General features: G+C 38.0%; 3 protein-coding genes across 5 annotated transcripts; 2 read left to right on the top strand and 1 right to left on the bottom strand.

Moving 5' to 3' along the window:
• Positions 1–6,178: 6,178 nt before the first annotated feature.
• Positions 6,179–8,350, top strand: LOC140760575 (uncharacterized). Its single transcript, XM_073097586.1, has one exon. The coding sequence runs from the start codon at positions 6,221–6,223 to the stop codon at positions 7,754–7,756; it is 1,536 nt and encodes a 511-aa protein (XP_072953687.1). The 5' UTR covers positions 6,179–6,220; the 3' UTR covers positions 7,757–8,350.
• Positions 8,351–8,460: 110 nt separating this feature from the next.
• Positions 8,461–10,827, bottom strand: LOC140760576 (dnaJ-related protein SCJ1-like). Of its 2 annotated transcripts, none has more exons than XM_073097588.1 (5): positions 10,636–10,827; positions 9,544–9,621; positions 9,241–9,316; positions 8,888–8,961; positions 8,461–8,777 (listed from the first exon to the last, which is right to left on the bottom strand). In XM_073097588.1, the coding sequence occupies exons 1-5, from the start codon at positions 10,744–10,746 to the stop codon at positions 8,706–8,708; spliced, it is 411 nt and encodes a 136-aa protein (XP_072953689.1). In that variant the 5' UTR covers positions 10,747–10,827; the 3' UTR covers positions 8,461–8,705. The 2 variants fall into 2 exon arrangements, with proteins under 2 accessions (XP_072953689.1, XP_072953690.1); XM_073097589.1 differs by having other exon boundaries at positions 10,642–10,822.
• A 1,129-nt stretch (positions 10,828–11,956) lies between these two features.
• Positions 11,957–20,164, top strand: LOC140760166 (glucose-6-phosphate isomerase 1, chloroplastic-like). Of its 2 annotated transcripts, XM_073097003.1 has the most exons (15): positions 11,957–12,108; positions 12,196–12,733; positions 13,243–13,365; positions 14,068–14,166; positions 14,270–14,353; positions 15,752–15,895; positions 15,985–16,050; positions 16,153–16,221; positions 16,305–16,412; positions 16,661–16,713; positions 16,806–16,944; positions 17,651–17,807; positions 17,904–17,982; positions 18,542–18,608; positions 19,832–20,164. In XM_073097003.1, exons 2-15 carry the CDS (start codon positions 12,224–12,226, stop codon positions 19,964–19,966), a joined length of 1,833 nt encoding a protein of 610 aa, XP_072953104.1. In that variant the 5' UTR covers positions 11,957–12,108; positions 12,196–12,223; the 3' UTR covers positions 19,967–20,164. The 2 variants fall into 2 exon arrangements, with proteins under 2 accessions (XP_072953104.1, XP_072953103.1); XM_073097002.1 differs by lacking the exon at positions 11,957–12,108 and having other exon boundaries at positions 12,125–12,733.
• The last annotated feature ends 174 nt before the right edge of the window (positions 20,165–20,338 follow it).

Genomic DNA, 20,338 nt, shown 5'->3' with positions numbered 1-20,338 from the left:
TGCTCGGAGCAAAATATAATTAACCCTATAAACTACTATGCCTAGAATAATTAGTTCACACCTAAGAGGAGGTTATTATTGGAAGTGATTCGCTATCAAAGTCATCGATTTGTCACTTAAATATTCTCTCGATTATTATTATTATTATTATTATGTTGTAAATATGCGCACAATGTTACTGACCTTAAAATGAGCCGCTTTCACCGAAAGCATTTTAACCCATTGCTTTTAATATACCTACCTATAAAGTTCTACCAGTATATATACAAGTGAAACATCACATGGAGCACACTACGATAGATAGATAGATAGATAGATAGATAGATAGATGTAGATAGAATAGGTTTACATACTGGTATAAGATCGGAAGGATAAGGTGTCGAAATTAAAATTTTAAAGCTTAGATGGGTCTACTTGGGTCAAGATGGTGGTCAAAACGGATAAAAGAATAAGACCCCGTGCAGAGGCATCCACGGCGCCTTGAGTGCTTTTTATGTGCAACACAACAAGGCCTGGGATTAATTAATTAGTTAATTTACTGGGTTTCTGTACATCTATCTCAAGGAGATTTGAGTGTGGTTGCTTTCATCTTTTCTAAATTATCCTCTCTTTTTTTTCTCTCTTTCTTTTTCTCCCTCCCAGTATTATTCTCTGTGGGGCTACCTCTATGCCTGTGATGGTGAACGACTGCTGCTGCTTGCCTGCGAAAAAGACCATGGCATTTGAATCTTAAAAGCTACTCTTCCTCGCTCTGTCACATCGCATCGGCTCTAATTCCGAAGGTTAGAAGAAAAGAAGAGCACCCTGCTGGGAATTTATCCCCTCTTCATGTGAATAATATAACTAGTGAGTGGATGCTAATGCTAGAGCATTTGGTTGAGTGAAATTTACATTTTATTCCCTCTGTGTAAGGTGTAATATTAGCTAAGCGTTTGTTAATAAAGATATAAAAAAGACTTGAAATTACTCTTGTAGATATATAATATGATTTGATGATGGAATAAGTAGTTTGGTCGTCACTGGAGTGTAAAAGATGGAACTAGTAATGCAAGTTACTCATCTCTTTTTATTGGCATTGATGAAATGAGGGCATCTTGTGCTAATGGGCCTACTGTTTAGATTCTTGTACCTGGTAGGAGGTGTGGCCCAATTTGCTGTGAAAAATAACAATCAAATATGACACTGCTATTGATTCTTTTCATGGGTACTGGGGGGAGTGGTTCTCCTTAAAGTCGTTCCAATTATAAGGGCTAGTCAAGCTCAACCCGAATGGAATCTTGTTTTGGATATTGACGATCAAGTTTAAATCGATTGTACTAATTGAAGCTTAGTTGAATGACATAGAGTTAGATGAACATAAGCCTGCAATTAGATAGTAATTCCTAGATGCAACTTAATTTATAACATCACTGCTCCTCTATTTGCTCCATCCAATATTACACAATATTTCTACAATGAAATATCAGATTAAATATATTATCTCAAAAACCAAGATGATCAAATCTATAATGTTCAAGATTCAAACTGTTGTGAGCTCACATCTCATGTTCAATTGATCATCATCAGCTATGAATCAAAAGTACTTGTCATAGAAGTGCTACGATCTCAACGCAAAGCATTTAATGTTATATGCTTCGTTTTCTGAGATAAATTCTATCAGCAAAATTCCCCACTTTGCTCCAAAAGGATTCAGCGAAGTCAAACGCTAGGGTTGATCCTTCCATTGTAATTAAATCACACAATTCAACTGCATAAATGTGAACAGGAAAAAACCGAGGAGCTTGAATGCAGCCAAACCTGGTAATATCAGACAAGGAACTCAGTCATGAAATGTGAGACATTCAGACGTTCTGAGCCTACACACCCAGATGATTCAAAAATACAAGTTCTGTAATCCATTTCTCCCCATCAAAGGTGAGTGAACTCGGTGAAAATATATATGAGAAAGGAGCAATGTACATTGACAACCGCAGAATTCTTGCCAATTGCCTTTACTGATTCAAGAACAGGGGGAAAGGATGGACTGAGATATAAAAATCATGAGTGCACTGTCATCTAAAGGTTATGAACAAATGCTAGAATCAGTAATTTGGTAGACCCTTGAGATTGGTCGTGTCCCTAAAGATTGTACGTGGTTCATATTTGCTATTCTGGACAGATTTGCTCCTGCAAATGGAACCGAAACAATTCTTGGTTAGAGTGAACAAATATCACCAGGATTGCTAACTCACAATAGGATTAGCAAGTATAATAACAAACAAACCAGCAATTCGGAGGCCCAAATATTAATATTCTCACTCAGACGCTTCAAAACAGTTGAAGTATCCATAAAAGACTTCTCACCCAGAGTTTCATGTGATGTTTTAAGTGCAGGAAGAGCTTCATCGATTGCCTGAGATCATTTAATTCCCAAATTACTATGTGCAGGATACACCACGGAGGTAATCAGGCACAGAAAGAACAAGACAATTTCAAATATTATAGACACTTCTTACAACATCTCCTTTAACAACATAAAAGAGCAAGACAAAGGATTGGAATGGGACGAGGCAAAGACAAAGAGGGGAGCAATGAGTTAGGCCTTCAGAGTTATAGATTAGCAGGCATTAGATAATCACCAGATAATGCATACAAAATGTTGGCCAGGTAAGGATGAGTCTACAATGATCTAAGGTAAACCAAGCCCATAGCTGTTCTAGTAGGAAAAAAAGATTCTCTAAGCAAGCATAATTGGTAAAACAAACAAGCTTGACCATTTTACAACACCAGTAAATTTGCCTCTTCACAAATTCAATAAAACATTCGGAGCTTTGACCAAGAGAAAATTATGATTCTGTAAAGAGAAATATTAAAAAAGAGGTAAAATAGCATGTAACTATATGATAGGATACTCCATATTGTGAAATTATATTTATGCAACAAATCTGTTATTCTGTAACTGCTAGTCTAGTACTACTGGAATTTGAAGATTGCTTTTCTTGACAATGCTTGCAACTTGCAAGGCACGTCAGTCATGAACAACGAGAAGGAAGAACTGAAACTCAGACATGAGAAACTAGCTAATCATCCATTGAGAAAATCAAGTGTAGCAGAAATATTATGGAAAGTACAGCTGGGATTAGAAGGTCCTATAAGTTAATTCTAAAGACATTAGTTATTTTCCAAAGTACTAACTATGATCACATTCAGATTCTTCTTGAACAAACAGAATCAATTTCTCTGAAGTCTGAACAGCATCAACAAAAAAGAATGATGCCAAACCTGATTTGCCATTCTGTGAGGTGTCTCCGTTGGATTCAGGATCTCATAGTAGAAAACACAGATATTTAACATCAGTGCCAGTCTTACAGGATTCACCGGTGAAAGATCAGCAACCATGATGCCCTATCAATTACGATACAACTGAGGCTAAACTCACAAACACTTAGAAACCCTAAATAATACATATAGTTATCTGTAACTACTTCCAGTAGCTATTTAACTTCCCATAATTCATTGATTTATGTATCATGATGCAGCGGTAATTGAATCATAAATGGGGTTAGTATTGCAATTTTTTTCCTTTAATTACAGAGAAGGGATTAAATTATATGGGAGATGGACGAATCTCATCTTATCTATTCTTGTAATTATTTTATATATAAAGCCTTTATCATAATTTTGTATATGAATTTCTTTGATCCTATTAGAAACCAACAAATACAAACTTTGTTGTTTCTCTCTGTTTTGTTATTCTCCCTTTTCAAATGGAAAAATTACTTAATATCTGACTTCACTAACAGAGAATTCCCAATTCAATCAATCACTCATAAGACGTGATCGAAGTAAAACTCTAGAACTAAGATTTACTCTACCAGATTCGAGACCAAGAGCCCAAAGCACAAGAAAGAGCAATACTTTAACGTGACGAATAGAATACCCGAGCCTCTTGATAAGCCGCCATGGTAGCCTCAGCCGCCTGCTTCCTCTCCGCCCAAGTCCTAAACTCCGCAAGGTAGCGTTAATAATCCCCCCTCATCTTAATGTGGAACAGCTTTGCCTCGCTCGACGCAGCCACAGGGATCAGCATCGTGTCGACGATGAATATAGCCGGGCGCACGCCGACGCGATCTAGCTCTCGACGTGCTCGCGGTAGGACTTCGCGATCGTCATGTACTCCTCGCTCCACTTCCCCTCCTCCTCAGTCTCGACGGAGCAGAGGACCCGCCGTCCGTCGCGTTGGCCGACGACGAGGTTCTTGAAGGCCGGTGAGAGGAGGAAGCGCTCATTGTCGGAGAGATCCCCCGAGGTCGCCGTCGATAGAGCGAGCTCTGCACGAATCCGACCATGTCGTCGTAGCGTTCGGCTTGCTCGGCGAGCTTGGCGAGGTGGACGAATCGGTCGAGGGGAAGGGGCTTGGAGAACTCCATGGAGGGCGGAGTTTAATGTACGGTTTTGGATATATATAGAGATCATCGAGAGGAGGGGGTTTGGGGCGGGAGAGGGGAGAGTGGGAGGGTGGGAGTTTAACCGTAAAGAATATTTTTCATATAACACCTTATAGTTTAATATTTGTGTGATTAACACCTGAGCTATTTACAATCCGACGCCTCATTTTTAGGCAGAAAGAAGAAGGAATTACAAATAGCTCAGAACAGGGTGTAAATCACAAATTTACTAAAATATAGGATGTCATTTAAAATTTCATAACCGTAAATTAAGATTACTTTTTGTAAAAATGTATAAAAAATGATTGGATAATATCAAGGAAAAGTGCTGGTATATATAATTTAATCGGAGATGAGAGGTATGCAACCGTACATATAGCCTAATTAATTTATCCTTCTTATATAGTATTATCATTCATCTCAGGTTTATTCTAACGTACTCGTAGAATAAAGAGAGATATCTATTGGCTGGAAATATCGTTGTAACGAGTGCTTGCAAGTTGTAAATATATATATTTTTTCATCATCCAAATCCTCCTTAGATACTCTTAAGAACTTAGACACACCAAGCTCAGACATACTACAACTTATTTGGTCTGTATTTCAAGCCGTGTGGAATACTCCAAACTAAATGCTCCACCAATTTTATTATTATTATTATTTTATTATTTAAAAGTATAAAATTATATATAAACTAGACGAAGAGCTAATCCTTCCTAAATATTAAAAACACGTGTACTCACTAAGTTTTAGCCAGTATATATAAGCTGGTTAGTGTAAGTTTTAAGTCTCGTGCATCGTGGAGCTTTTGCTCTAAACTAATTGAAGCCAAGACATCATTAAAGTTGCCGCGCTGTTGAGCTGATTTGTAAGCCAAACTATCACACCATCAAACAATTTACTCATAATAATTGCTTGGGATTAGAGTCTCATATAGAATATTTAGTAAATTGAATACCGTATTACTACTGTATACTTATGTTCCAAAGAACTAATTAAGATATTTTTATAGAGGCTTATTATGCCAACTCGACGTGACCTAAATGATTGGGGTGGGCTAAGCTATAAATAAATACTTAAACCTAGTCAGCCTAAAAAGCTCAACCTGAATCTGGTTGTTCCATCGATAATCACCTCTGATGGCAATTTATAAAGTGAAAAAACAAATAAACAATAGGGATTGAGGTGGGGGCTTCCTCTGGGTTTGGAAAATAAGGTTACAGTATAATGAATTAATGATCATAAAGGGTTTCAGGTCATATTATTCATCTTTTAGTGTAGTAAATAAAATGGTTCAAGTATGTATATTTTCCTTAAAATTTAATTGAGAATTAAATAATATCTCTCAATACAAAAAGTATATATATATTTTTTTGCTTAGAATTATATAATACTAACTAATTTACTATACTGTTAAGCAATCACTTTAGTTTAGTGGTTCAGTTCTACAGAATTACGAAACTTTGTGGATGATATGAAATAATTATGGCTCAATTTCTTAGAGAAGCAATTCAATTGTAAAATCTATATATAGAGACGGAATTTTTTTTATTTAATTTAAAGCCTATAAATTTATAATTAATAATAATAAAAATAAAAGGGGCATGGTATTTGTATAAAATAGTTGAAATTTGAGAGGGCAATTTGCATAACAGTTATAATACTGCCTACTGAATCATAGTTTAATACTTTAGAAGGATGAAAATGTAAAATAGCCTTGGAAGGAAAATGTGATATGTTTGATCACATACATCATAGCAGAGTTCTTCCATTAAACCTTCAATGGTAATGGTATGAGAGGTTATCGCCTCCTTCTCAGACCTCCTCCTCCTCCTCCTCCTCCTCCTCCTCCTCCTCCCATCCTATGGATTTCTCCTCTCCAATATCTCAAACCCACTTCCCCTCCTCCTTCTCCTCCCCCTTGTCCTCCTTCTCCTCCCAAAGCCCCCTCCCGCTTCGTCTCACACGACGCCGCCGTCCGCCTCATCAACCGCCAGTCCGACCCCCAGCTCGCCCTGGACCTCTTCAACTCCGTCGCGCAGCAGCCCGGCTTCTCCCACAACCACGCCACCTTCTCCGCCCTCCTCCTCAAGCTCGCTCGCTCCGGCAAGCTCCTCGCCGTCGACGCCCTCCTCCGCCGCATGCGCCTCGAGCCCTGCCGCTTCCACGAGGCCCCCTTCCTCTCCCTCATGTCCCTCCTCTCCAAGCGCTTCTCTCTCCACGAGAAGACCCTCGAAATCTTCCACTCCATCCCCGCCATTACCCGCCGGAAGCCATCCCCGAAGGCCCTCGCCACCTGCCTCAACCTCCTCGTTGACTCCGGCCGCTCTGATTTGTCTCAGAAGTTGCTCTCCGACGTCAAAATCCGCTTTCTAGCGGAACCCAATTCTTGCATTTACAACATTCTCGTGAAGCACCACTGCAGGGCGGGGGACGTCGATGTGGCTTTCAAAGTGATTGAGGAGATGCGGAGGTCGAAATCCGCAGCGCCGAATTTGATCACCTACTCGACATTGATGGGTGGCCTTTGTAGGCTGGGGAGGATGAAGGATGCCTTCCAGGTATTCGAGGAAATGATTGAGAAGGATCGGATTGTCCCAGACCCTTTGACGTATAATGTGCTCATTGACGGGTTTTGCCGGCAAGGGCAGATCGATAAAGCGAAGGCCATACTGGGTTTTATGAGGAAGAACGATTGCGAGCCGAACATGTTCAATTACTCAACTTTGATGAATGGGTTCTGCAGGGAAGGGAAAGTCGAGGAGGCGAAGGTGGTGTTTGATGAGATGAAGAATTCTGGTTTGGAACTGGATGCTGTGAGCTACACGACATTGATCGGTTGTCTTTGCAAGCAAGGGAGAGTAGATGAAGGAATCGGATTGGTGATGGAAATGAATGAGAGGGGCTGTAAAGCTGATGTTGTAACTTACAATGTGGTGATTGAAGGATTGTGCAATGAAGAGAGGCTCGGAGAAGCAATGCATTTGCTCGAGAGCTTGCCATTTGAAGGCGTCCGACTAAATGTTGCGAGCTATAGGATCGTGATGAATCGCTTGTGTGCAAGAGGGGAAATGGAGAAGGCTGTGGGATTGCTGGGGCTGATGCTGGGGAGAGGAATTCTGCCTCACTTCGCAGCATCAAACAAGTTGCTGATCGGATTGTGTGATATAGGGAGGATTGCCGATGCGACTATCGCATTGTATGGACTAGCAGAAATGGGATTTAAGCCGGAGACTGGTTCATGGATTCGGTTGGTGGAGTCTGTTTGCAAGGAGAGGAAACTTGGGAAATCTCTTGGATTCCTTGATCACTTGATTATTGCAGAGTGAAATATCTTGAAGCCTGGTACACGTTTAGCATCCCTTTTCCAATGGAGAGAAACCTGAGCCTTAAGAGAATGGATGAAGAAATTGGATCAATTGGTGCGATGAACTCATGGATTGTTAAGTTTGATCAAGTTATTGGTCATGGGGATCTAGTGGAGCACTAGATTTTGTCCACGTTAGAGCAATTGGAGAATATCTGTAACATCTTGACAAAGTTTTACTTGCTTTGGAGTTTCTGGTTTCAATCATCTGAAAGCCGACTTCAGATGTACTGGAGATATAGATAAACTAGAGAATGGTTAAAGTGATTATTTATGTTCCTACTAATATTGATGATATATTGATCATGGTTACCCATCGAATGACCTATCCTTTCAAGCATGCAAAGGCCATGATGCTCTTAGAAAGAGGATTTTAGTTGCTTCCAAAAAGGCCAATTGTGACAATATATGAAGCAGTAATGTAAAACTTCAGTGGTTTTGTACATTAGCTTTTCAATTTGTATAATTTCAGCTAACAGAGGATCAACTTAGTTGGCTGTTAAGGAGTTGCAAGAGTATCCAATATTTCAGAGAGTTTGTTTGTTCTTTCGATTGTATCTTTTTCCAAGCTTGATCCAGTTAAGGGGCTTTCAAATGAAAGAATTTGAGTTTCGAAAGCAGAAACTAATTCAAGCATGCATTTTTGGTTATCGTAGAGACTAAATATCACAATTTCATCATGTACAAGAAAAATATTTGAGGGTTTTCTGTCCACATCTACCTAATAGTAAGAAAGGGGGAAAAAAGGTACAAGAAGCAACAGCAGCCTGGGCAATCTCTATTCTGTTCATCATCATTCCTTCTAATGCACCAGTATTAACCAAAAACAAAAGGCCATCATATATCATCATAAACTAACACAACCTACATAAGATGGGGAACAATTAATCAAATCGCTGCCACCCATCAGTTTACCATATTGAGTATCTGATCCCAAGACCATTGCATGTTAGTATCAATCCCTTGTGACGATTCAGGTAATCCTGAAATTTAAAGTAATCAGCCTATATAAGCAATTCACATGATAAAGTCAAGAAATTTTTAAAAATTTCAATCTTATGAAGGAAAAAGTACAGAAGAGGGAGATTCTTACAATGACATTGTGATCTTGGATGTGAACAGTTCCCTTCCTGTCATACTCTCGCTTTTTAACAGGATTACTGAGGACTGTTTGACAATGCATTGCACGATATCAGAAACCAGAAGTAAATTTGTAGTTACAGTGAGATGTATTTAGAAGAAAAAGAACAGTGGAATAAAACATATTTTTGCTTGGTTTTGCTATGTATTTCTGCAAAATTTAATATTTTTCTTCCTTTCCACCTCAAATGTGAAATAAGCAAAATCATGAGGAAAGAAAACTAAAATGGCAACTATGGCTGATGTCTTGCTAATATGGCCAAGCAAGACACCTCATATGCATTTTTTAACTCATATCAAGCTTACCCTGGTATGCCTCGTTAATCTCTTGAAATCTTGATGTTGCACATTCCTCACCTTTCTTTTTATCTGGATGCCATTTCTGAGAAACAAGAGTGACATACATCATCGGTGAAACTCTACATAGCACCAATAACATTTATAAAACAATACTTAAAGAGAATTCTTGCAACAAACTTTATGAGATAAACATCACAGAAGATCCATGCTTATGGGAAAAAGGATAATTACTCAAGGAGAATAACAAACTATGTTTGTATGCACATGTTATTCCAACTTAAATTGGAAACTGATGATTGAAGTACAAACCAATGCCAGGCGGATGTAGTTTGACCGAATGGTTTCTTCAGTAGCGTCATAATCAACTTCCAGTATTTTGTAGTAATCCTGCACAATAAATTGCTAGTACATGTCAAAAAATACCAATGCCTAAGTGTTGCTCAAGAATAACATTAATCAGTAACAAAGCTCCTAGAAATTATTGACTTCACAAAGGTACATAGTTGATCCCAAAATAGCATAACCTTGCAAAACAGGTTTCATGAAGAGCATCAGAATCAACTTAACATGATAAATCGTGACACTTCATTAAGTGAATATAGGTTCAGAATCTGAACAAAGGTAATTCAGTTAAAGCTGATACATGGATTTAGTAGGTGAAATGTTTCCTTTCTTTTATCTTTCGTCTTTCAACAGGAAGGAGGAAAAACATAATTCATTCACTCTCACCTATATGGCTAATCTCTACAAAAGAATTTTTAATTTCTTATCAGTTTGTGTTTCATTACTTAAACAACTTCACTTTGTCTGTTAATATCTGTAACTTGGCACACACGAATACATTTACAGCTTTCCTCAGCATCTCTCAAACTCCTCCTGAACTTATTCAAACAAAAACAGATCTTCTGCTTCTGTTCAGTCGCTGTGCAGTCAATAACTCACAGTTCTTCTAAAACTTCAAGCCCTTATCAATTACTTATCAACAACACTAATGTGGAAGGAGTTACCAATGAACCAAGCTGGGGTTAGTTCATATAACACCACTCAATTTTCCATAATATAGCATCAAAAGACCACTCTCCCTTCCAATAATTAGTACTACAACCAAAACATCAGAAGCTTACTCGAATGGCAGCATTGCGATAACAAAATCAGCTTCCAATAACCTATGCAGAAATTAGGCATTTCCATCCTATTCAAGCAAACCCCATCACCATTTAACTGGAAGAAAATCTCCGGAAAGCACCGAATTCTCGTCAAGACTGCCCTAATCCGCTCAATCTCTAGCAAAATTCACGGATGACAGACGCAATTGACAGCAAGATGTCGGAAGAACGAAAGCACCATATGGACCAAAACGGGCAAAGATAGAGAGGCAAAGGTGGAATCTTTGAGGATTACCAGTACCTTAGGCTTGGATACGAGGGAGAGGAAATCGAAATCTACCGGAGAGTCATCTTCCTCTCGGTCATCTTCCTCTTCTTCTAAACCTTCGTACCACTCCCACCACATCTCCCCACCGTTACACTATTCGCTTCTCCAGCCAAGGAGCTCCCCGATAAATTTGGGTTCCTGAGGACCTCGGTGATAAAAGGAGAAGATTCTAGAATTCGTTTTCGGTTTTTTCTTTTCCCTTTACTTTCCGTAAATTCTAAAGGCCTAAAAACAAATTCTCAAAAGAGGAAGCACGAAAAAGTAATTTTCCATACGGAAGCAAGAAAGGGAAAACATTTTTCATACCCGGTGACCTACTTTCCTAACATCTTAATTGGTGTAAACTATACAGATAAAATCCATCGATTTCATAATTTAAGGTCTAATGGAGCAAAGCATTGACCATTAGTAGTTAACTATTTTAATCACACTGCTCTAAAACTTAAATTTTATAACAAAAAGAATATGAGCTAACACATATTCAACGATGTATTTAGTTTGACTTATATGAATCAGCCTAAACCAAATCTATACTCTCTCTTTTTAGGGAGACATCAAAAATTAATTATCTATTATTTGTGTTGTACTGTTCTAATTTAGAATTTAGATGATATATGACAAGGTAAATTACTTATACAACAAGTAGGACTCCATCTAACAGGAGTTGAGCATTTTATTTTATTGTTTTGAGAGAAAAGTCTATGGACATGATTTTACTTGTAATATCAAGGAGCTATAAGACGTGCTACATGAAAAGTGTTTGAAAAAAGCTTCAAACTTGTCTATAACTCAACATTGACCTTCCTTGGATTATTATACTATAAGATTTTTATATGTCACATCATATATTTTATTTTAAATTTTTTTATAAATTGACTCCTTTTTTTTTAAATTTTTATTTAATATGTTAGTAGGTGAGAAAAGGCGATGGCGATAATAGACCATGACGGTAGAGAATGTAAGTAGGGAAGATGGAAAAGAAATATAAAAAATAAGAGAAAATAATAGAGATATTTTAATGCTTTATATTTTTAAAAATAAAATATAAATTATAAAATAGATAAATATAAGACGTAATTTATAAAAATCCCTTTTACGTGGATTCACCGTTGATGCTTTGGGCGCAATAGATTACAAAATTGGAATAGGCCAAATGACTCTTCCTTAAAACCAACAGCTCACATCTAACAACGGCTTTTGGTCCATCCTTGGGCTCAACTCGTAGAGATGAGGAAAAGCTTTCTCATAATAAAGAAAAGAGAGAGAGAGAGAGACACACACACACACACAGACATACCTATAACCAACCACAACTTGTTTGAACTTTGATGGAATCTCTAGTATTACAATTGATCAGTTTGACGAGCAGATGTAAACATATTTCAACTTAAATTTGCTAATTGGATGGTATTTTCGAATTGAAATTGATTTAATTGGGAGGTATATTTAAGACATACCAGGGAGTCCTCTTCCTCTACCTCTCTGAGTCCACCGTTGTCTCACTCTCTTGCTCAAATGTGGTAACAGATTTCCCTCTCATCTCTCTCTCTACTCCATGATGGCATCCATCTCCGGCGTCTTCTCCCCCTCCTCCACCCTCCGCCCTCGTCGCTCCCTCCTCGCCCCCTCCTCCTCCTCTGCCGTCGCCTCCGGCCGCCTCCTCCACCTCCGGCCTCCGCGATCCGTCGGCGACCTGTCCCTCTCCTCCTCTAACTCCTTTCCGGTGGGGAAGAATCCCGGAGGCGTCGAGAAGGACCCGATCAATCTCTGGAGGCGGTACGTGGACTGGCTGTACCAGCACAAGGAGCTGGGGCTGTTCCTCGATGTGAGCCGGATCGGGTTTACGGATGAGTTCTTGGAGCGGATGGAGCCGAGATTCCATAAGGCGTTCCGGGCGATGGAGGAGCTGGAGAAGGGCGCGATCGCCAACCCGGACGAGGGACGAATGGTCGGGCACTACTGGCTCAGGAGCCCCATGCGCGCGCCCAACTCGTTTTTGAGATTGCAGATCGAGAGGACTCTCGAGGAAATATGCAAATTTGCGGATGAGATCATCAGTGCTAAGGTCAGGTGCTGAAATTTAATCTGAAGTTTATGAGTTGACTTGGTTTAACGGGGCTAGAAATGGAAAAATCACTATTGAGTGATGAGTTGTGTGAGATCATCTGCAGTCTGCAGAAGAGTTTCACACTTTAATGCAGCATAAATAAATGCAGCTTCCTCAAGAATGGTGCGTACTTTTAATGTAGGAGCAAATTGAGTGCAAGCGACCCTTTTTCTATGCATGCCAGATTATTCTTAATTGGTTCTAGCGTTGGGCGTATTTGAATCAGGGACGTGCCCCATGGAGGGTTGTGTCTGTACCATCTGGGTAACTAACTGGGGGTACACTGAGATTGTCTCCATATAAATGGTAGACATTTTGTATAAGATGTTTTCATTCATATTTAAATGACATGATTAAGGCTCCTCATGCTTCTGCGCATACTTTTGATTATTGCTGAATGTAATTTCTGCCAAAATGTGCATATGCTGAAGGTTTTTTTCATTACTTTGATGTTGATATATAAACAGATTAAGCCACCATCTTCTCCTGCCGGTCGCTTTACTAGCATACTTTCTGTAGGAATTGGAGGTTCAGCTCTGGGGCCTCAGTTTGTTGCCGAGGCGCTTGCTCCTGACAATCCACCCTTAAAGGTGTATCTGACTTTTTCTTAATTTACGTAGTTACTTTCTTGCTACAATCAGTCCGTCTCTTGTTCCAACTAAGAGATTCAGAACTAATTTCTAAATAATTTTTATTTTCTTGTACTTCTTTATAATATATTCATCCTTATGATCCATTTAGTAGTATATCTAATGTCTGTTGAATGTGTGATGTTCTAGATTTATGGATTCTCATATTGGAGTTACCATTTCATTCTGCTGAGACACTGGAATGTATGCATATGTTGCAGATGGCCACTATAGTGGAGTACTTCATTTAGTGACATGTAAAGACCTGCATTGCATATCCAGATATCCTTAGTGTAAAATATCCTTGTTTTGCAAAATTACCATATGGGCAAATGTCTTTATCATGTCTCATATCCATCATGTGTCAGTATACATTCGTTCTCTTTTGCTTCTTGGAATACTGCCATTCCTTTTCTTGGTTCCATTTAGGATTTATAATCATGTCTTGGTAGCTTATTTTGTAAATTTATCTTTATCAGATATTATTCTCTACAATGCCCATCCAAGTCATGACAAACAAATGTAATGATCAATGTTCCTTGAAAATCTTTTTATGACTGCTGTACCTTAACTTCTCTGCAAGTTTTTATTGAAGGAATGTCTAAATGGAAATGCAAATCTTACATGATATACTTTTCTGTTCCATCTCCTTTGACATGCCAGATAAGATTTGTTGACAATACAGATCCGGCTGGAATTGATCATCAAATTGCACAGCTTGGACCTGAACTTGTCTCAACACTTGTTATTGTAATATCAAAGGTCGGCGAGATTCTAAGCTGTCATGCTGTTTCGATTTTCCAGCGTACACCATGAGTGTCAAAAATGTTGATCATAAAAATCTTCGGATTATTTTTTCTTTCAGAGTGGCGGTACCCCTGAAACTCGGAATGGTCTGTTGGAAGTACAGAAAGCTTTCCGTGAAGCTGGCTTAGATTTCTCAAAACAGGTTTTGACCTCAGGTTCCTCTTTCTGATTTTGGATTTTCTTTCTCTGTTTGATGATTGATTCACTTCTTTCCTGGCATTTTATTGGTGTACAATATGCATGCAAAAGCATACCAATGTGGGATCAGTAAAAATATTTAAATAAAAGGTTGAATAAGATTATTGTTAGTTCTTCTTTGTGGATATCACTGAGTTACTGAATCAGTAATCTTATTTTTAAACACAATGTTCATGCTTATGTTGGCAATTCATTAGGATTATGTTTAATGTCTAGAAACAATTTTTTAGATGGATTCTCACCTCTTTCTTTTGGTATCTCTAGTTAACATTTAGAACCAGGCTGACTTAAATGTCAGCATGCACTCACCGAAGTACAGAAGTTATCATGTTCACCCTTAAGTATGCACATAGTGCTGCTCATCTATATTTGAATATACCAAGGAGTAGAACAACCAAACTGTTCCCAAGGAATAAGAAGAAGAGGAGAAACTAAGACATTCTCCAATATTGTGGATATGGACAATTAGAAATTGGACAACCTCGAGGTTGTCCAAAGAATGGCCCTATAGTTGAACTGAGTCGCCAACAGCATGCTGAAATATCTGAATAACAACATAATGTAGGACTTGATTTTTTTTTCTTTTTTTTTCTTTTTTTGTGGTGCTAAAGACTCTGCTTTTTTTAAAGCTTGTCTGTCTTCAGATGCTGAATACAATGTCGTGTTTGTTTTTTTTTGGCATATCTATAGGTGCTTAAGGCCTCTAACCATCCATTACTGTGACTTCTGTCTCCTCCTTGCTTTATCCAACTGAATGGGCACTATAAATCTAGTTCCCTTTATGATATACACATTCTTCTTTTTCCTGCCTATTAACTAGGCACACATTCCTCTTTTTCCTGCCTATAGCTATGGGCTCAATGTATAATCAGTTGACAGAAACTCTTTTTAATAAGGCAGCCTTATTTCTTATACAGTTTGACCCAGAAAAAGACTTGGGATTTGTATTGCCACGAAATCAGTATAAACTTTGACTTTTGTGTAGCATGGTAATTGTATCAAATTCCTGTAATTGGATCCACCTTTTCCTTTCTTGTGGACATCTAATTCTAGTTTCATTAACAACTCTCTATTAGAATCAGACCATAATATATGTTCTATATGTAAATCATGGCTGTGGAAATGGGCATAATTCATCCATGGAGGGCATAAAGACGGAAATCCATATGATATTGCAACATTTGGCTGTATATGCTCATCCCTTGTAAGCAATGTAAGCATAGAAGCAAAGATTCAGCAAACTGGAACTGGAAGCAACCCCACTAGATACTCCTTTAGACATGGGAATAGTCATAGACGATATATATATTCTTTTCAATTAACTTAACCCATTATGCTGCAGGGTGTTGCAATTACTCAAGAGAATTCTTTATTAGATAATACTGCTAGAATTGAAGGGTGGCTAGCAAGATTTCCTATGTTTGACTGGGTGGGTGGTAGAACATCAGAAATGTCAGCAGTTGGTCTGCTTCCGGCTGCACTACAGGTGTGGACCATATGGTATCATCATTTTGAAGCAGTTTGAGGGATAAAATATGAAAGTTTAAACTTACAGTTGATGATATTTCTGTCTAGGGCATCAATATTAGAGAAATACTGGCTGGTGCAGCATTGATGGATGAGTCAACTCGGGCGACAGTGGTATCTAACTATATATCTGTCACTGCATGGATTATAACTGTTGTAGTCTCCTTTTGTAACCTGGTAACAATTTGTTTGTTTTATTTCATTCACTATATCCAGGTAAAGGATAATCCAGCAGCCTTGCTTGCTATGTGCTGGTATTGGGCTTCTGATGGAGTCGGATCCAAGGTTTTCAATTTTTATTTGTTGTATTGTTTGTAATGATGATTGCTTGTTTATCTTTATGTTATCTTGAGTTTTGTTGCTTACAGGATATGGTTGTGCTTCCTTACAAGGATAGCTTGCTACTTTTTAGTAGGTATTTGCAGCAATTGGTCATGGAATCTCTTGGAAAAGAATTTGACCTTGATGGAAATCGGGTATTTAGCATTTACTTTACTAGTTTCTCCTTTGAGCTTCTTTTTATCGGTGAAATTGTATTTTTATATGCAATAATTAGATAAGCCTGTGTTACCGAAACGAAGCAGCTTGAGGTCACAGCTTACGATATCAATACCTAATCCATTCAAAGATGTACCCTAATTTCATATACATTTTGGTTGTGGGGTGATATACTACATTTTACAGTTGATTCCTTAGCCCTCTTGATGACTTCTTTTCTTCACAGGTTAATCAAGGTCTATCTGTATATGGAAATAAAGGAAGCACCGATCAGCATGCGTAAGTTTCTGCAAATGCCTTTTTCTTTTATGATTAAAATGATAGTATGATAGCAAGGAATGTGATCTGCCATGCTATCTTCTTGGTTGCAGATACATACAACAGTTAAGAGATGGCGTCCATAACTTTTTTGTTACATTCATTGAGGTATTACGTGATAGGCCTCCTGGGCATGATTGGGAGCTTGAACCAGGTGTTACATGTGGTGACTACTTGTTTGGAATGCTTCAGGTATTATTTCAATAATCCTCTTAGATCTTGAAGTGATAAATTTTCAAATTCTCTTCATTTTGATGCTTCCTCTGGGCTCATGATCGATAACAAAACTAATATTTGGTTAGCTACTTAGCTGCTTTGAACTTTTTTATGTAGTACTCATTTCTCACAGTATAATTAATTGTGTATTTGTGTTGAGAGGGAGGGGTTAATGACTTTATGCATTAGTTCAATTTACCTTGTCCGGAAAGCTAGGACCTCTTTCATATGTAAATTATTGTATGTGTAATGTCCTAGCATGCAACCATTGTGGAGAGAGAACAGATGACTCAAAAATAAGTTTAATATCAGGTGCAGGCTGATGCAGTCATAAGCACTCTTGTAGTTTGGCTAATATTTGGATCCTTGCTTTATGATTTAGCAATGATTCCTTTTCTGAATTTCTAGATAATTTTGTCCTTGGATAGGCTTTATGCAAGCTCGTCTGCACCTTTTTTTCATTGTTTTTTTGGTCTGAGTCTGGTCATTAACTGGACTTGCTCTTTTCTCTCCTGAAACTTGAAAGTATACTCATATTCCATAGAATGCTTGGAATCTATGGAAAATTTTACATTTTAATATGAGTACTGACAGTAGTCAGTCACGTTGCAAGCAGTAAATAATCAAAGGTCAATTTCAATTAGTTCTGATTCTCACTAAAACTAGGGGACTCATTTCTCAGGGAACTCGTTCAGCTCTTTATGCAAATGATCGCGAGTCAATAACAGTAAGTGTCCAAGAAGTAACCCCTAGATCTGTTGGAGCTCTTATTGCACTTTATGAACGAGCTGTTGGAATTTATGCTTCTCTGATCAATATTAATGCTTATCACCAACCTGGTATGTGGCTTAAAATCTGTGTATTTCTTAACATGGAAATGTCGACTTCATCGGAACACCAATTCGGCACCTTTTGGTACTTTGTACTTTATGCAGGCGTGGAAGCAGGGAAGAAGGCCGCAGGGGAAGTACTAGCTCTTCAAAAGAGGGTACTGGCTGTTCTAAATGAGGCCAGGTATGTAACGTCTTGTCTGGTTCTTATATTTATTTACTGTGAATTATCAAGTACTAGCAGTCGTATTTAGGTCTCCATGTATGTCTGATCTCTTCTATGGAAGGGCGATACTGTTTTTTGCCTCTTACTACCAAGTTATTTTAAAATCTTCAAATCGGTGCCATGATTCAGGCTTTGGAATGTAAAGCTAGCTGTTTCGTGTTCATTTCACCTTTCACCTTTCACCTGTGAGAGTCTCCATTGACTTCTATATTTCCTCGACTGAATGTACAGCTCATACTTTTTGCCATTAAAAGAAAGAATGGTAGTTTATTCGGCATTCACACAAGCTACAGTTAAATATAATGGACAATCACAAACCTATAATGAGTATAGACTGATATACAATGTTACAGTCACACATTACCTATTAGCTGCTGAATTATTTACCAAATATGTACACATATCCCTGGATAAGGGTTTGAATAATTGCAAGTGTTCACTTTCTTGCACTTCTATTACTCTGTCTGCTGCTTTGGATACGAAAAGTAGGCTATTAACATTATTGTCATATATTCAGCTGTAAACAGCCTGTCGAGCCATTGACACTTGATGAAATTGCAGACCGCTGCCATGTCCCAGAACAGGTAATTTTTTCTTCCGAGATTACTTGCAATATTTTGTTGGAGAGCTGTACAAGGTTCATGAATCTACTAACAAAGAGTCCTCCAGATCTACCCAAATGGGTTCTCACCTTAGATAGGCTGATATCTAGTCATGTTTGCATAGTAACAGAATGAAATACAATTAATTCAACATTTCAATTGGTTGCTTCCATCAGTGGAACTTTGATCACATTGTGCATCCTGTTCCTCTATCCTCTCTCACCTCAATGCTGGTCCCCAATGATCGGCCGATCAGGTTGACACCTATTATGTTCTTGTATAAACCTGCTTTTTTAAATGTTGTGAATGAACTAAGCCCCAATTTCTTATATTTGAGTGTTAAAATTATGGACTAACATTGATGCTTTTGAGCTTTTTGAATGCCATAACTTATAGAAAACTTAATATCCACTTTAATTTTCTTTAAATTCAAGTTGAACATACACTTCCTCATCTAGTGGAACTAGAGTTGAAATGAAACCATTACCTCATAGTACATATGAATGGGCATGTGAACATACTGGCATGCATGTCTTCCATGCTTTTTTTAACTAAGAAATAACTCAAATGGTAGAAAATACAAAGTGGTGTAAAATATTAAAACAAATGCAACAATGAAAAGTAAAAATATAGAATTAAATTGAGGATTTTTAAGGTATAATGTATAATTGTAAGTAAACTATGATCATAATCAAATTTTGAACTAATACAAGTTGTGAATATTTCGTGTGCCATGATTTATATTGAAAACATAACTACAGAAGAGGGATAAATTTCATTTGTACTGTTTAGATATTTATTCGTTTCCATTGCTTGTAGCTCTATCATACATCCTTGGTTTTTGGTTGCTTTGTCACCCATCATGTGGGTGGCTTACAAAGCACCCAATCCCTGTGCTGTCGCATATTCGATCAAGTATTCAGGTTGTCTGTAGGTCGCAAATTTCTTGTTTCAGCTGGTGAGTTTTTGTGCACAGAAAATTCACATCTACTAACAGTATGAACAAAATGGTAATCCATGAGGCAGGCAAATAGTTTTCTGTAGGTTGCAAATTTCTAGTTTCAGCTGGTGAGTTTTTGTGCACAGAAATTCCCATTTACTAACAGTATGAGCAAAATGGCAATCCATGTGTCAGGCAAATATCTGCAGCATTACACTTTTGTTTCTTGTTTTAAATGCTTCTTGTTCTTTTTGTTGGTAACCAGATTGAGATGATATACAAGATAATCGCACATATGGCTGCAAATGATAGAGCAATCATTGCTGAAGGCAGCTGTGGTTCACCTCGAAGTATCAGAGTTTACCTCGGAGAGTGCAATATAGATGAGCTATATGTTTGAACTTAATGACTCGTGTTGTGTTGTAGCATTATATTATCAAAAGAGCTTCGAAAGTGTAAAAGATGATTGTGATTTGCAGAAGCTATATGAGCAATGGATTATTTAAAACGGATCTGTAAACTATTAATGCTGGGACATTCAGGGGGCTCCACAACCCCTTTTATATTTGATAATAAAAATCTTTCATGTTTGGTTATAGATCCTTCTCGTTCCTGTTACTTTCTTTAGCAGTCTTCTATTTCTTTGCAGAAACAGAACAACTTTTGTTGAACAACAAAGATAATGTGATGTCATGGCAACAATTCTTGGCTACCTTTCTTTCTCAATCAAATACATGTTTGAATGGAAGTTGAAAGAAGCATCAGTTGGGGC

The sequence above is a fragment of the Typha angustifolia genome, chromosome 5 (genome assembly GCF_048772165.1).
Source record: "Typha angustifolia cultivar Huaian chromosome 5, ASM4877216v1, whole genome shotgun sequence".
NCBI classification, from domain to species: Eukaryota; Viridiplantae; Streptophyta; class Magnoliopsida; order Poales; family Typhaceae; genus Typha; species Typha angustifolia.
This window is presented reverse-complemented; position numbering and strand designations above follow the sequence as displayed.

Excerpts from the sequence above, each read along its gene's own strand:
- LOC140760166 (XM_073097003.1), top strand. The coding sequence starts at position 12,224 with ATGATGGCATCCATCTCCGGCGTCTTCTCCCCCTCCTCCACCCTCCGC. Across the intron at positions 16,222-16,304 it reads CTGATGGAGTCGGATCCAAG|GATATGGTTGTGCTTCCTTA; the intron begins GTTTTCAATTTT and ends TGTTGCTTACAG. Across the intron at positions 16,413-16,660 it reads TTGACCTTGATGGAAATCGG|GTTAATCAAGGTCTATCTGT; the intron begins GTATTTAGCATT and ends TTTTCTTCACAG.
- LOC140760576 (XM_073097588.1), bottom strand. The coding sequence starts at position 10,746 with ATGTGGTGGGAGTGGTACGAAGGTTTAGAAGAAGAGGAAGATGACCGA. Across the intron at positions 9,622-10,635 it reads TATCCAAGCCTAAGGTACTG|GATTACTACAAAATACTGGA; the intron begins GTAATCCTCAAA and ends TTTATTGTGCAG. Across the intron at positions 8,962-9,240 it reads GATTAACGAGGCATACCAGG|TCCTCAGTAATCCTGTTAAA; the intron begins GTAAGCTTGATA and ends ATTGTCAAACAG.
- LOC140760575 (XM_073097586.1), top strand. The coding sequence starts at position 6,221 with ATGAGAGGTTATCGCCTCCTTCTCAGACCTCCTCCTCCTCCTCCTCCT.